Source organism: Mandrillus leucophaeus, unplaced genomic scaffold, assembly GCF_000951045.1.
Source record: "Mandrillus leucophaeus isolate KB7577 unplaced genomic scaffold, Mleu.le_1.0 Scaffold566, whole genome shotgun sequence".
NCBI lineage: Eukaryota > Metazoa > Chordata > Mammalia > Primates > Cercopithecidae > Mandrillus > Mandrillus leucophaeus.
Genome location: NW_012106097.1, coordinates 161757 through 177459, shown reverse-complemented (window position 1 = coordinate 177459; position 15703 = coordinate 161757). Strand labels below are relative to the sequence as shown.

The 15703-nt window shown below is 43.5% G+C and overlaps 1 protein-coding gene across 1 annotated transcript in view; it reads left to right on the top strand.

Annotated features, from left to right (window-relative positions):
- FNDC3B (fibronectin type III domain containing 3B) overlaps window positions 1–15703 on the top strand; it is a 310570-nt gene that overhangs the window by 204281 nt on the left and 90586 nt on the right. The window contains exon 11 of the mRNA XM_011998294.1: window positions 15054–15178. Within this exon, the coding sequence (XP_011853684.1) occupies window positions 15054–15178 (125 nt within the window). The remainder of the gene's footprint in view (window positions 1–15053; window positions 15179–15703) is intronic.

Below are 15703 nucleotides of genomic sequence, written 5' to 3'. Positions count from 1 at the left end.
GAGTCCTGAAGAAGGTTGTGCCCAGGCATAGCACTCGGTCCTATCTCTGTGCTGGCCCAGTGCTGCTCCGAGTCCTGAAGAAGGTTGTGTTCAGGCATAGCACTCGGTCCTGTCTCTGCGCTGGCACCTGGTCTGAGGATCACGACTTTGAGGTGAGGTGGCCTCATCTCCATACACGCAACCACTAATGTTCAGGTATCCCCTGCAGCCCCATATTTTTATTACCGTCTAACAGCATGGATTAGAGTTCCAGAATACTTCAGTCTTTTGTGTTTGTAATCACCTTTGCAATAAAATGATTAGAGTAAAATTTTGAAAGTGTTGGTAAAACGAGAAGACAGAGCATCAAGCCCAGCTTTCAAGCCTCTTAAAAAAAGACTTTCCTGGAAAAAGAGCAGCAGCCTTTATTTCTGCTGAGATTAGGAATGCTGTGCTGAGTTGACCTTCTTGGGAATATCTACCTTCATCAGCAGCTAACTATATGCTGGGCTCTGAAGTACAACGGCACGTGGAGCCCTAATGGGGAGCAGAAAACAGAAACGCATTACAGTACAGGGGAAATCTGATACACCTTCTATCGTCTCTTAAATTCACTGTCATTAATTTTACATCACTGTAGCATAGAATTCACTTGGAAATTACTCATGAATTGTTCTATACTAGGGTTAACTGCCTGTTATTTCTCCATTAATAACTAACTAGATAACACCTTAATTTTTAAATCAACACAAGAAGTTACTATGACTATGAAATGGTAATTAGCAACTAAAAATGGAATTTACAGCCAGGCGCAGTGACTCACGCCTGTAATCCTAGCACTTCGGGAGGCCAAGGTGGGTGGATTGCCTGAGCTCAGGAGTTCGAGACCAGCCTCGGCAACACAGTGAAACCCCATCTCTACTAAAATAAAAAAAATTAGCCGGGCATGGTGGTGAGTGCCTGTAGTCCCAGCTACTCAGGAGGTTGAGGCAGGAGACTTGCTAGAACCCGTGAAGCAGAGGATGCAGTGAGCTGAGATTGCACCACTGCACTCCAGCCTGGGCGACAGAGCGAGACTCCTCTGTCTCTGGGGAAAAAAGAAAAAAGGAATTTACAGTTGTCATTGGCTTTTCAGCTGTGGCCTTCAGTTTCGGTTTTCACCTGAAACAGGTCAGTTTTTATTACTTGAGAAGGTGTGGCCATTCCTGGCCAAGTTCCCTTGTGGTGACTCATGAGTTTTAGTGTTTAGAGCCATGGGGTTTAATAACTGACCCCACATTTTTGTAGATTTTTAGCCACTTTCCTTCTTCAGGAGACACCCCATTATGAGCAGAAACACAGAAGGTCATTGTCAAGTTTTTTTCACTTGAACATTAGATGAGTCACATCACATTGTCATTTCACAGTGTTCCCGTCCCCCGTGTTTACACTTTAATCTACAAGCACTTGTCATTCTGATGGGTAGCAGAAAGCAGATCAGAAGCTCCTAAAAAGGAGCTTGTTTAACAGCAGAACAATGGCTAGATGCTAGAATTTTCAAGGTATAGGTTCTTTTCACAATGGAGAGTCAGTGAGATGGGGAAGGCGGACATCCTACTTGAGATACTATACCCACTGGCCACGCCCACGCTAATCCGTTTGACTGCCCGTCTTTATGGCACCTTTCCGAGCTACATTGACTCTGTATTGCTTCTCTTCTTTTTTTTTGAAATGGAGTTTTACTCTTGTTGCCCAGGCTGTGCAACGGCACAGTCCCAGCTCACTGCAACCTCTGTCTCCCAGGTTCGAGTGATTCTCCTGCCTCAATTGCTGAGATTACAGGCGCCTGCCACCACACCCGGCTAATTTTTTATTTTTGGTAGAGATGGGGTTTCACCATGTTGTCCAGGCTGGTCTCGAACTCCTGACCACATGTGATCTACCCAGCTCGGTCTCCCAAATTGCTGGCAGTACAGGTATGAACCACCACACCCAGCCCTGCTTCTCTTCTTGATGACATATCACTATCTGGTGGAGGTGGGAGTTTTTCTCTAGAAGGAGCTGTGGGAGAAGGATTGAGGATATAGAGGGCTCTAGGGTAGGGAAGGGCTTTTAGGAAAAGAAAAAACTAGGAACCTCTGGGTTGCGTCATTCATAAATGTCTGCCCAGTCTGTTTTAAGGTTCCTAAACAGATCGTGATCTGGCCTTATTTTTGAAAACTTGAGTAAAGGGGTGAATTTAATGGGCAAATAAGAACTGTTTATTTTAGAAAAAATTAGTTCCTTCAAGAAAGTATTTATGCAAACTTGGCTTGTTTTAAGTTCTGCCTTAAGATATTGTTTTAATTTGAGCCATACAGAACGCTAACTGGTGCTGCTGCAACTATCAGAACAAATACAAGTCTCCTAAGATCTTGCTATGAATATGTGGCATGGATTCATATTGATGATACATATCAATAATATGATGTTTATCTAAAGAAAATTGAATTAATCATCTCAGCTTTGTCTCTCTCTTCATCCATTTTGTGCTGCTGTAACAGAATACCTGAGACTGGTTACTTTATAAAGAACAGAGATTTATTTCTTACAGTTCTGGAGGCTGGGAAGTTCAAGGTCAAGGACTTGTATCTGGCAAGGGCCTTCTTGCTGTGTCCTCCCACAGTAGAAGACAGGAGGGCAAGACAGCACAAGCATGAGAGAGGGAAGGGGACCAAACTTGCCCTTTTATCAGGAACCCACTCCTGTGATAACAAACTCACCCCGTCATAATGGCATTCGTGAGGATAGACCCCTTGCGACCTAAATACCTTTTCAAGGAAAAAAAAAAAACCACCTCTCAATGTGCTGCATTGGGGATTAATTTTCTTTCTTTCTTTCTTTCTTTTTTTTTGAGGCGGAGTCTCACCGTGTCACCCAGGCTGGAGTGCAGTGGCGCGATCTTGGCTCGTTGCAAACTCCGCCTCCCAGGTTCATGCCATTCCAGCCTCCCGAGTAGCTGGGACTATAGGTGCCTGCCACCACGCCTGGTTAATTTTTTGTGTTTTTAGTAGAGACGGGGTTTCACCGTGTTAGCCAGGATGGTCTCGATCTCTTGACCTCATGATCCACCCGCCTTGGCCTCCCAAAGTGCTGGGATTATAGGTGTGAGCCATGGCGCCCGGCCGGGGATTAATTTTCTAACACATGAACATGGGGGACACATTCAAACCATAACAGTTTCTAGTTCCTCATGGTACCCCAAGCAGGTAATTGAACACCTTAGCCTCGGCCTTTCCACTGGAAAAACAGGGTCAGTTATCTCACGGGTGTGTTAAGATTGAATGAGATAAGTTGGGCAATAGCGGAGTCAGTTTAACGATTGTTCCGTATTGTTGGTGTAAGTTTACCTAAGCAGATGCTAAGATCTGAGGTAGGGAAAGTCAACAATTAGAACGATCATGTATAAGAAATATGACATTCTTCTGTCAGGAACTTAAACAAGAGCCCTGAGGTTTATGTCACTTGTTTGAACTAAATAAAAAGTGATGTTAGTGCTATCATGGATGTTAATTTGCTATTAGCCTAACTTCTGGACATGACATGCAGGGCACAGAATAACCAGAAAAAGCGCTTTGTGGGAATGTGACTACTGGAGTTCCCAAAAACCTTTCTCACTTGTGACCCAGCTAGCCCAAAAGGAAGTTCACATCTGGATATACAGAATAACCAGAAAAAGAGCTTTGTGGGAATGTGACTACTGGAGTTCCCAAAAAACCTTCCTTACTCATGACTCAGCCCAAAAGGAAGTTCACATCTGGTTTCCCTGGTGACTAATGAGCCAACACAGCTGTAAAACACAGTGGACTAAGAATGAAACAAATGCCACAGAAATCAGGGGAAGCATAATTAAAAGTTGAGAGAGGAGAAAAGGCCAGCAGCAGGTAGAGCCCGTGCCCCTGGGGAGCCATTAGCAGGTCAAGTCAGGCCAGGCCAGGCAGGCCCAGCAGTCCTGTCACAGAAACCTCCTGAAGCAGGTGACCAGCCCCAGATTGCAGCTTCTTGGACATCTGTATCATTCAGGAGGAGCCTTGTTTAGGGATTGAGTTGGCCCCGTAGAAGATACTCAGTAAGAGATTAATTAATCAGACTCCTGCTTAGCTCACGTGTTGAATAGTTCATATGCATGATCACTCATAATCCTTCTGGGTAAACTTGCACAAACCTTTTCTGGTTCGATAACAACTGTTCTGAGAATGAAGGAAATGGAGCTGCCACAAGCACAGTAATTTACTGAGTCCCGCAGCATGGATGAAGAGAGCTCCCTGAGAATTTGCTTGACTCCAGCTCTCTAAGGTGCCACGCTGCCTTTGGGTGGATGGTGTGTTTGTTGGTTTCGTAACAAAAAGCAGGAAGGTCAGCTTTCACTTCCCTGCCCAGGCCCACATGCACTTTGGTCATTCTTGGCAACTGTGAGGATTGAAAAGTGGTGTTCTAGGTTCATTTTGGCTCTGTCCATCAAAGACCATCTTTCACATGAGTGCCCACTGCCACGTCTTACGGTTGTTTCAGAAAGCCAAGAGAATTGCTGCCCTACTATAGCTGCTATTGAAGGAAACTAAGCCAGGAAGGATTGAATAACTCAGAGGCATCTTTAGGTGCCACTTCATGGTCAAAAGGAGTCCCCTCTTTTAGGGACCTCAGTCTCAGACATCCACACACCTGCAGCAGATTCTCTGCCTTCTCTCTTTTACCCTTTCTCGCATGTGTACATGACGAAGTTGTGTGTTTGGGAAGCAAACGATGTGGAGCTTCTTGCTGAGGCTAAATTATAAATCTCATCTTGTTTCCTGACGCCTAGTTTGTCAACTCACCTTTGTTGTGGCTCCTCATGGCCAGCTGGAAGAAGACTGCCTTGGGCCTTCGCTAGGTGAATGGACCAACCCCATCCATCCCTCGGTTCATTTGTAAATCGCACTGACAGCCTGTTCGAAAATTAAGCTCTCGGCTCCCTTCTTCCCCCTTCCCTGTGACAGTCTTAACACATCAATCCTCTCAAAGCATTTGACAACAGATGAACCTCAATATTTGGAGAAATATATAGGAAAATTTTCTTTGTGTGTTTGTTTAAACCAGAAGACTTAGTGATCATCCTTGGCTGTTTCAGGCAGCCAAGCCTCCCCTCTTACAGAAAAGCTAGTGTGCTGAGGGATAAAATGCCTCCCTGTTTATTTGGTAACATGGAACCGCAAATCATCCCGCCCACTTTTCTTACCTTTGAAACATCCTCTGTGCCAGAGTGTGCAGTAAAATGAAAGAGGCATCCCTGGGGGAAGAGTGGGGTTTGGCATGAGAAACTTCTGAGTCCACCCAAATGTGGAGTGTCCCTCCCTCCCTGTTAGGAGCCTCTTATATATGGTTATGCTGAACACATACGTGCTCTTTTATTTCTGAAGCCAACATTTATCTTTGATGTTGCCTAGGATCAGCCGGTGCTGGAACAACTTCTAAATATAGACACTCTAGCAGACTAAATCTTAGAGCCTGGCCGTAGTTCAGTTGGCCAGTGCAACTTTATTTTTCATGTATTGTTGCCATTTCTGACAGGTTGAACCATACTATTAACAGAGAATGCCCAGCCCAGAATCCTTCAGCCCATGTCTGGATTCAGAAGCCATGGGCCACAAGCACATGACAACTGATAACCAAATTCATGGAACTTACTTAGCAGACAGTTACCAAACCTAGTAAGAGCAGCTCAGGAAGGCAGCAGGCATGGCTGTGGAAGAATCTGAAAGAGACTGGGCGCAGTAGTTCACGCCTGTAATCCCAACACTTTGGGAGGCCGAGGCAGGAATTTGAGACCAGCCCAACCAACATAGTGAAACCCTGTCTCTACTAAAAATACAAAAATTAATCAGGCATGGTGGCGCACACCTGTAATTCCAGCTGCTTGGGAGGCTGAGGCAGGAGAATCACTTGAACCTGGGAGGTGGAGGTTGCAGTGAACTGAGATCGTGCCTCTGCACTCCAGCCTGGGCGACAGAGTGAGACGCTGACTCAAAAAAAAAAAAAAAAAAAAAAAAATCTGAAAGAGGAGGAGTACAGTGGCAAGATACCACATATCAAGAAAACATCAGGAGGAGTAAGTCACAAGACCAAAGGGAGAAAGTTCACCGTGAATTCCATCATCCTTGTGTTGGCCATTCTTAATCTTGTGCCAGGAATGAAGTAGTTATGAAAAGGAACAGGAAGTATCGTTTCCAATCTATTAATTTAAAAGCAGTTGAAAATATCAGCCAACTTCATCTGTTAGTGCCAGTAGTGTTGGAAATACCCACTTCTAGTGTTGTTTGTGCCAGGGTAATTAGAAATGTTAGCCAGAGCAGCCACAGCCCCCACAGTCTCCAGAATTACACTGACAGGAAAACACTGTAGCCTGAATTAATTGGGATGTGTGTGAGTTACATGTATAGAATAGGCCATGGCTTGTGTTCCTTAATGGGAAACCAGCCCATTTCAAGGATTCATCTTCCCAAGTACTGAGAAAAACTTTATAAGGATACTAAGTTAGTAAAGAAGAAAAATTAACTTGAAAAAGTTCTTTTGTTGTTGTTTTCAGTCTTTCAACTACACACTTTTACAAATTAACACAACTAATATATTTTTAAACATACTTTAAAAATTAGTTGCATTTTACAAACTTAATCAAATACTTTTTATATACTGAGCTGCCAGTTTTCAAGTAGGTAGACCATCTGTAAATTTGTTTCTTCACTGGAACTCTTATATGTTTGTAAACAGATACCCAGAGAGAGAGGTGGAAAGCTGGTTACATGAGGAAGTACTTTGAAATGTTATTTTATTTGTTGAGTCCTGTGGTTTTAGGCTATGTCATACCTAAACTGTTCCCAAAAGACCATTGCGTGTCTGAATTTAAAAATCTCAGCCGGGCACGTTGGCTCACACCTGTAATCCCAGCACTTTGGGAGGCGGAGGCGGGTGGATCACGAGGTCAGGAGATCGAGACCATCCTGGCTAACACAGTGAAACCCCGTCTCTACTAAAACTACAAAAAATTAGCTGGGTGTGGTGGTGGGCACCTGTAGTCCCAGCTACTCGGGAGACTGAGGCAGGAGAATGGCGTGAACCTGGGAGGCGGAGCTCACAGTGAGCAGAGATCGCACCACTGCATTCCAGCCTGGGCAACAGAGCGAGACTCCATCTCAAGAAAAGAAAAATCTCCCAAGAGTTCTCTACATTTGGGATAGCATTATTAAAAGTCTTATTTCAATCTAAAATGTGATTCTGTAAGATGAAGTAACTGCGTAGCCGTTGATTGGCAATTTTGGTTGATCTTTATCATCTAGGAGTCTGATTCTATTTTTAGCTTATACAAAAATAACTTTTAAAATTATTCAGAGAGGTCCTTACTTTGGTGGATGGCTTTGAAAGTAAAAGCATGTACTAAGTGCATGTAGAAAATAGGACCCATTATGTGTTACACATTTATTTTGTTTGGTTTTGTTTTTGTTTCGTTTTGAGGCAGGGTCTTGCTCTGTTGCCCAGACTGGAATGCAGTGGCACAGTCTCTGCCTCCCGGGTGCAAGCAATTCTCTTGTCTCAGCCTCCCGAGTAGCTGGGATTACAGGCATGTGCAACCACACCCAGCTAATTTTTATATTTTTATTTTATTTATTTATATTTATTTATTTATAGAGACGGGATTTCACTGTGTTGGCCAGGCTGGTCTCAAACTCCTGACCTCAGGTGATCTGCCCACCTCGGCCTCCCAGAGTGCCAGGATTACAGGCGTGAGCCACCGTGCCCAGCCAGACATTTATTTTGTATGCTAGCATGCACATTACATTCCCCCATCTCCTGGCTGTTTACAGTGTAGGAGGAATTTATGAAAGTTTGCAGAAATTCAGAGGGGTAAAACTTCATGCTATAAACATATATAGACATCAAAATAGATGAGTGTAATATTGCATAACAAATTACCCCAAAAGTTAGAGGCTTCAAACAATCACTTTCTTATGCTTGTGGATTCTGGGTTAGGGATTTGGACAGGGCACTGGGGAGTGGCATCTCATGCTCTGTCATATCTGGAGTTTCAACAGGGGGTGCTCATTGGCTGGGGACTGGAATCTTCTGGCAGTATCTTCACTCACAAGTCTAGCATCAGTGCTCACTTTGGACTGGACCTATCTGGGGCTCTTCACATGGCCTGAGGCTCCCACACAGTGTGGCAGCATCAGGGTAGTCAGAATCCAAAATCGGGTGTCCCAGCAAAAGTCAGAAGCTGTTAACACCTTTCCAGACCCAGCCTTGGCTTCATTTCCACTCCAGCCTTTTGGTTACAAGAGAGTCACAAGACCACCCACATTCAAGGGAAAGGGACGGAGACTTTGTTTCTCAATGGATGGGGAATCGGAGAATTTTTAGACAGGTTTAAAGTAACCACTTGTGATATAAGGCTTCTTGTCTCCTTTTGGTCCTGAGAAACCATTAACAAATATTTTTTTTCTTTATCTTTGCATAGCACATACAGTGTTTTAGGTACCATACCCTAAGACTGTTAGATATAAGGTCATATACTTTTAAAGTACAACATAACTCTTTTTTCCTATCCCTGATTCTTTTCTGAGTATTCTGGAGATGGGTAGAGGAGGGAAAAATGTGCACCCAGAAATGCAGTGACAGGATGGGCCTCATACCTCATAACCAGTGCTACTCAGCCAGCCGGTGAGACGTGCCTCAGTGGCTCTCAAATACCAGTCTTCTCAGTTAGCAAACGGAAGAGATCATTCTGTCTGCTGCCTTAGTGATAAGGGCAGGGAACCCAAACAGACTGTTTATCTGCAGTTAATGTCTCTGCCTCAGTTGTACTTGAAAAGCAGGATCGTGTGTTCTGTTCCCTCAGGTGACTCACGATAGTGCAGCAAAGTGTTTTAGTTTTAGGTTTTTTTTTTTCAGGGAATATAAATGTATTTAAAATCTTTAACAGTTTTCATCTTTTAACTACAAATTTGAAAGAAATGGAAAAATATTAAAGTAGGTAGTAAGGAGGTAAAAGAAAAAATAAAGATGTTCCTTAAAATATTTAAACTACTTTCTATTTATAATTTATCCCCAAATTTCGTTTTAGAGAATGGCAGAGCTGGACATGGTAACTCACACCTATGATCCCAGCACTTTGGGGAAGCCTAGGTTGGGTGGAAGGACAGCTTGAGGCCAGGGGTTCGAGATCAGCCTGGGCAACATAGACCCCATCTGTACCAAAAAGAAAAAAATGGAAAATTTATCCAGGTGTGGTGGTGTATGCCGGTAATCCTAGCTACTCAGGAGGCTGAGACAGGAGAATCCCTTGAACCCAGCAGTTTGAGGCTACAGTGAGCTATGGTCTGTTTGCACCACTGCGCTCTAGCCTGAACAACAGAGTAAGATACCTTGTCTCTCAAAAAAAAAAAAAAGAATATTTGGGAACAATATTTCTCCCTTGTGGGGGAAAAAGAAAAAGTCTTTGTCTCTGAGATTATGATCGTATCTTGGAAATGTTTTCAGGGGTTGATCATTCTCTGCTGTGTAGCCACAGAGTGCTTTTTATATACTCTCCAAGCTCCCTTCTCTTGCCCCTGTTTTTCTGTGATTGGGGCCTTTCATAGTCTGGCAAAAATTTGGAGGTTATTCCCATTCTTCAGAATTTAGCAGGACCCTGTAGGAACAAGAACAACATCTAGACTCCCATTATTATTAGGACTTGAAACCAAAAATCTGTGACCCTTCTAAAAAGTGAGGATGAGGATGAATCAAAGCGGAGGCAGATGCTGATAGAGTATGTAGTATTCTAAGCGTTATTAGGCTGGGTCTTCCCCCAAAAGGTGATGACTTCCTTTAGTATGTCAGTCTCAGAATGAAAGAGGCACTTGCCCAGGTTCAGATAAATAAGGTGTCCAGTTTAGGGCAGGTGAACTCTGTGGTAAGAGTATGGTATCAGGGCACAGGGCTGCACGAGGCACACTGGACAGAACAGAGTAAGACGATCCAGTGGTGTCTAGAATGTGAATAATACACAATGTATTTTTGTTCGATGATTAGAAAGGAGAAAGAGGCAAAGCTGCGATCCCAGGCTTGGGAAAGGCTGATCTGATGCATGCTGTGAATATGAGTCGACTTACTGGCGAGCCAAGTCTTTCCTGGAGAGCATTTTTGACCAGAAGTGGTAGACAAACACCCTGGTCCCTGGTTGGAAAACATTACCCCAGGTTGATGAATTGGTGCTCTTAGGCTAGGTCTGGGTGTGGAATGAAGATAGATAAGCAACAACTGTGAATTAGGTTGAGTGTGAAGAAGAACACTCAGCTTGGGAAAGGAAACAACCCACGTTTGCAATGCGTCCTCCTGCGCCAGATTGAGCACCTCGAGGTTTATCTGCACACAGTTGGTTTGTACTCCAAGATTTCTTCACATTCTAGTAAAGATTAACCTTACCCTTGAATGAACTTGGGCTGAGCTGCAGAAACAAGCATTTGGGCATGCCCAGGATTGCAAAATGGAAACAAGCCAGTGAACCCTGAAAATCTGCCCTTTTTTGGCTCACAGACACTGACAGTAGAAAGTTAGGCTGGAACTGGCTGGGGTTATATTGGTTCGTGTCCAGTGAGGTCAGTAGCCCAGTGGCTAGGTCTGTTCCAGAATGACCAATGGTGTTCGCTCTGACCAGTTTCTCTAATTCAGGCGAAGTATCTTTTCTATCCCCCACCAAGAACAAGAACCCCAGTCTCACCTTGGAGGTTCTGATTCTGACTGCTTACATGCTGCGAACCTGACCCACCAACGCGCAGAGAAGTGGAGTGCAGCTAGGAATCTCTTCCCTCAGCCCTCTCCTGCAGACCAGCTGACTTGCAGGCCCTGGCAGCCCCACTGAAAGCTCTTACTCTCCTCTGTGTGACATACCACAAGTGGCCTAGGTCATGGCTGTCCCTGCTGCCTGTGTTTGACCAGCTCATTGATGACAACAGATCTGAAAAGTGTCAGGATGTTACCCATTTCTATTACAGCCATGTTTTAGTAGGGAACTTTGAACAAGGCTGAATTTAAAGTATTAAAAACTAAGTTTCCAAAGTCAAGTCAGTGTATCTCAGTAATCCTGTGTAGTCTAAATTAGATTTTTTAAAGGAGGGAAGGTGCCATAGGTTATAATCTCTCAAAATCTCTGGGAGCTAAACAGCCTATAAAATATGAAAGTTGTCATTTACTATCTCTAAAACTCCACTGGCAGTAATGGTTTGGATGTATTTAACTTCTGATAAACAATGATAAACATTCACTTTATCACTCCTGTCAGTTCATGTGAATCTTTCAGTCCTCTAAAGCATTAGCTCTTTTCTTTTTTAACTCCATTTCTGTCAACAAGAACAGGAAAATATTTTGTTTATAAATGCTATTTGCAACCTGGGACCCGTCTTGTTTTATGAACAGATTCTCCAAATCTTCTATCCCTTTGAACACGGACTTACTCTACTCTCATGCTTAAGCTCCAGAGCCATCCGAGAGCCTGATGCAGTAGACAGACCAGCATGCTGGCATCGGATCACTGGAGCCAGTGGCCTTCTCCAGTTCACTTGTTAACTTCTCAGCTGCAGATCACTTTTGTACTGCAGTGACTTGTGAACATTAATTTTTTTCTTTCCAGATAATGCATTTTACTGTATTTTATTTTATTTTAGAGACAGAATCTTGCTGTTGCCCAGACTGGAGTGCAGTGGCATGATCTCGACTCATTGCAACCTCTGCCTCCTGGATTCAAGTGATTCTCCTGCCTCAGCCTCCCAAGTAGCTGGAATTACAGGTGTCTACCACCACGCCCGGCTAATGTCTTTAGTAGAGACGGGGTTTTTAGTAGAGATGGGGTTTCACCGTGTTGGCCAGGCTGGTTTCAAACTCCTGACCTCAAGTGATCCACCCACCTCGGCCTCCCAAATTGCGGGATTACAGGCGTGAGCCACCGCACCTGGCTAAGATATGCCTCTTATATTAAACCTCATGTTATACATGAATATGTTCTTTTATTCAAAACTTCTCTCATGTCTGAAATATTTTAACCTGCTTTCCCTTGTTTTTGTTTTATTCTCAATGACTTCGGAGTCTGGCTCTGTCGCCCAGGCTGGAGTGCAGTGGCTGGATCTCAGCTCACTGCAAGCTCCGCCTCCCGGGTTTACGCCATTCTCCTGCCTCAGCCTCCCAAGTAGCTGGGACTACAGGCTCTCGCCACCTCGCCCGGCTAGTTTTTTGTATTTTTTACTAGAGACGGGGTTTCACCGTGTTAGCCAGGATGGTCTCGATCTCCTGACCTCGGGATCCGCCCGTCTCGGCCTCCCAATTATTCTCAATGACTTCTAAAAATTCATCAATAAGCCTTAATTCTTTAACTGTCAAATATTTCTATTCTTACCTCTACAGACTCTACAGACGATGCTTCCAAAACTTAATTTCAAGGTTTTAACAACTCTGGATCTTTCTAGGTGTCCCTAAGTTTATGAACATAGTAGTACATCCTGGAAGTTGTTATGATAGAAAATTTGGCATGCTTTGTCTATATGGGTTGGAGTTTATTTAGCGGTTGTTCCTGATTCTAACAATTGTTCCTGACACAAGATTTCTTTTTTGTTTGTTTATTTTTGAGATGGAGTCTTGCCGTGTCGCCCAGGCTGTAGTGCACTGGTGTCATCTCAGCTCACTGCAACCTCTGCCTCCTGGGTTCCAACGATTCTCCTGCCTCAGCCTCCCAAGTAGCTGGGATTATGGGCGCACATCACCATGCCTGGCTAATTTTTGTGTTTTTAGTAGAGATGGGGTTTCACTATGTTGGCCAGGCTGGTCTCGAACTCCTGACCTCGTGATATGCCCACTTCAGCCTCCCAAAGTGCTGGGATTACAGGCGTGAGCCACTGCACCTGGCCAGATTTCTTCAGCTTATTGCTCCTACTTCACATTTACTTATATTACTCCCTCACATTTTTACTTTTTTCACAAGTAGAATTTTTTAAAATGTTAGCAATATAGGAAAATGTCTTGAAGGTCACACAGTGCCCCTTCTCCTAATTCTTTAGTGAGCCTGAGTGCTCTGGCTCTCTTAAAATTCATTTCTGCCCTTTGAACTCCCCCAACTCTTTTTCTCATTTGAGCCACAGTCTGGTTTCTACTGTATTAAAGCAAATTAACCTAGTAAGAAACAGACTGACTTTTTTTACTGGCTACAGTTCTAAGCACAAGTAAAGGGGAAAGGAGACCAAATAAAGAAATAGGAAAAATGAGGCATTGAAGGGGAGCCAACATGGGGTTTGGAAGAGACGAGAGCTTCCGCCATGGCAGGATGTGCCTTTCTTGCACTGTTTACTCTGAGTTCAGAAATAGAGGAGGAAAGAAGGTAGATCATGCCACAGCCTGAAATGGATACGACACATACCAGGGCTCCCATAGAGTGTAATCTGATGCTGAGTGTAATTATGCAAGTGTGTGCATATGAATAAATCATCTTCCTCAACCTCAGCACTCAAGGTTGAAGTAAGCATAAGGGCGTGACATGCCAGCCACATAGTGAGTTCACTCAAGAAGCACCTGAGAAATGTCAGGTTTTACTCACTGCACTCCCCCAACTCGGCCGCCAAGTTGCATCTGAATGCACCTTGAACCCTTGATAAAATGAACTTTCAATCTTAAAGACTGTTAGATCTTCCACTCTTTTCCATGGGGAAAGGTGCTACCTGGCTCGAGGAGGTGGGTGGGACAGGGGTTCATTTGAGGAGGATGAATGTGGTGTGTTTGTTTTTATTGTGTTCACCGTAGTGACTTTCAAGCTAGTGGTGTGTTCATTTTATTTTTAATTAAAACATCACCTGGAATGTGTTTTAGTGGTATTTGAAGGCCTGCTGAACAAATGTAACAAAATTACATAAATTTGTTTATGTAAAACATGTGGTTGCTTTGTTTTTTTGTAAAATAAATAGAGAACTTCCAACAGATTGTTCAAGGCCCTGGGCCTATCCAGTTAGAATGTTAAGATCCATTCAATGTTAGCATATGGTTTTCTTTTGCATGAACATGGGTAAGATAGTAAGATAATGGGGGTTATGTGTAGGAAGTATTCTAACAAACTGCTGATAAGAGTGTTACATGCCTCTGAGTATGGCATAGGGCAGTTAGGCTTTTTTCTTACTTGTTGGGCCTGTTATGAGACCCTACTAAAGTGTTTTATTTGTACTTCAAGGAATTTGAAGTATCATGTAAGGCTAGGAAGGCATTCAAAATACATTTTTAGCCTGACAAGAAACTTAGAGTGACTGTAATATACATAGATTAATTCAACCAGTGTTCCAAGTACTTATCATTCACTTCCACTCTGCAAGCATTGATTGAGCTCTCAGTTTGTCCAAAGCACTGTTACGAGCAAAGTAGACATGGACAAAATGATTCAAAGGTTCGTGACCAGTATCAGCGATCAGTGAAGAAACAACTCACCATCACTAGAATGTACTCGTGAAGGTATTGGAGGCCACTGCATGGCAGGAGAGATACAGCTGGAGAGGGCCTTGTGTGGCACACTCAGCTGCAGAGATGGGTCTTTAGGTGCTCAGAAGTTACTGGGAAAGGCTGTGTATTTTCAGAGCCTGTGACCCCTCTGTGGATGCAGTCAGATTCTTGGTTGATCAGGCTGGGCATTTTCGGCCAATCCAAGTAAGGAAGAGGATCTTGGAAATTGTGATCGTTAACTGGAGCATCGTCTTATGCCTGAAAGGACCTTTTTTAATCTTGTTAACCAAAAAAAATCACTTTAGATATACCACAGGTGTAGTATATTACCTGTCTCAATTACAGAATTTTCTGTAGTGCCTGTGTGTTAAAGATGAGATTTCATCCTAGAGTGCTTTATCTGCTACATGGGCACTTCCCTATAAGCTTCTATTGTTTTTGTTTATTCAAACTAGGAAATTAAACATTTATTCAAGATGTTCAAGATGCTCTTTCATTTATTTAGGATTATCTGGTTTTTGTTTTGTTTTGTTTTGTTTTGTTTTTTGAAGTATATGCATTGTTTCATTGTTTACTTTTAGGGAAAAAGAAACAGTGGTTTCAGACAGTGCTTCTTCGGGAGCCAGAAGCACTGCAAGTTGACAAAGCTTTGTCCGGCAATGGGGTACACATTCAGGCTGGCTGCTCGAAACGACATTGGCACCAGGTATGATATTTCCTTGTCCTCTTGCCCTTCAGCCTTTGGATGGTGATCTTGAGCCTTCTTTTGCATCACTGGAAGGCATGAGGAAGCCTGTTGCCTCCACACTAAATCAACTGGAGGTTTTCCAAGATGGAATCCTAATCAGAGGAGAGAAGGCCTCCTTCAAGCTGGTGAATGCCACTATGGCCTCTGCAGTCTTGCAAGCTGTATGGCGAAGGCCCCACTAGGGGTCTCTAAGAACCAAGGTGAAGGTAGCAGTACAGATTTTGAAAGGAATTCCTCTTGGAGCTTTATTTTTTTAGATAACATGCCTTTTTCTTTTATCACTTTAGCGAGCTCTTGATTCAATTGCCCTTTTTCAATTACGTGAGTGTCTCCTGGTACAAAGAAAGAGATGCTGGGCTGGCCATTGTTGTCAAGCCCAGGGCAGATATAGAATTGGAGAAAACCTGGACTGTCTTGGAGGCCCCTGCAGGCCTGTAGCCTGTATGAGAAAGGCAAGAATGGGTGTACTGTAAGGTATCAATT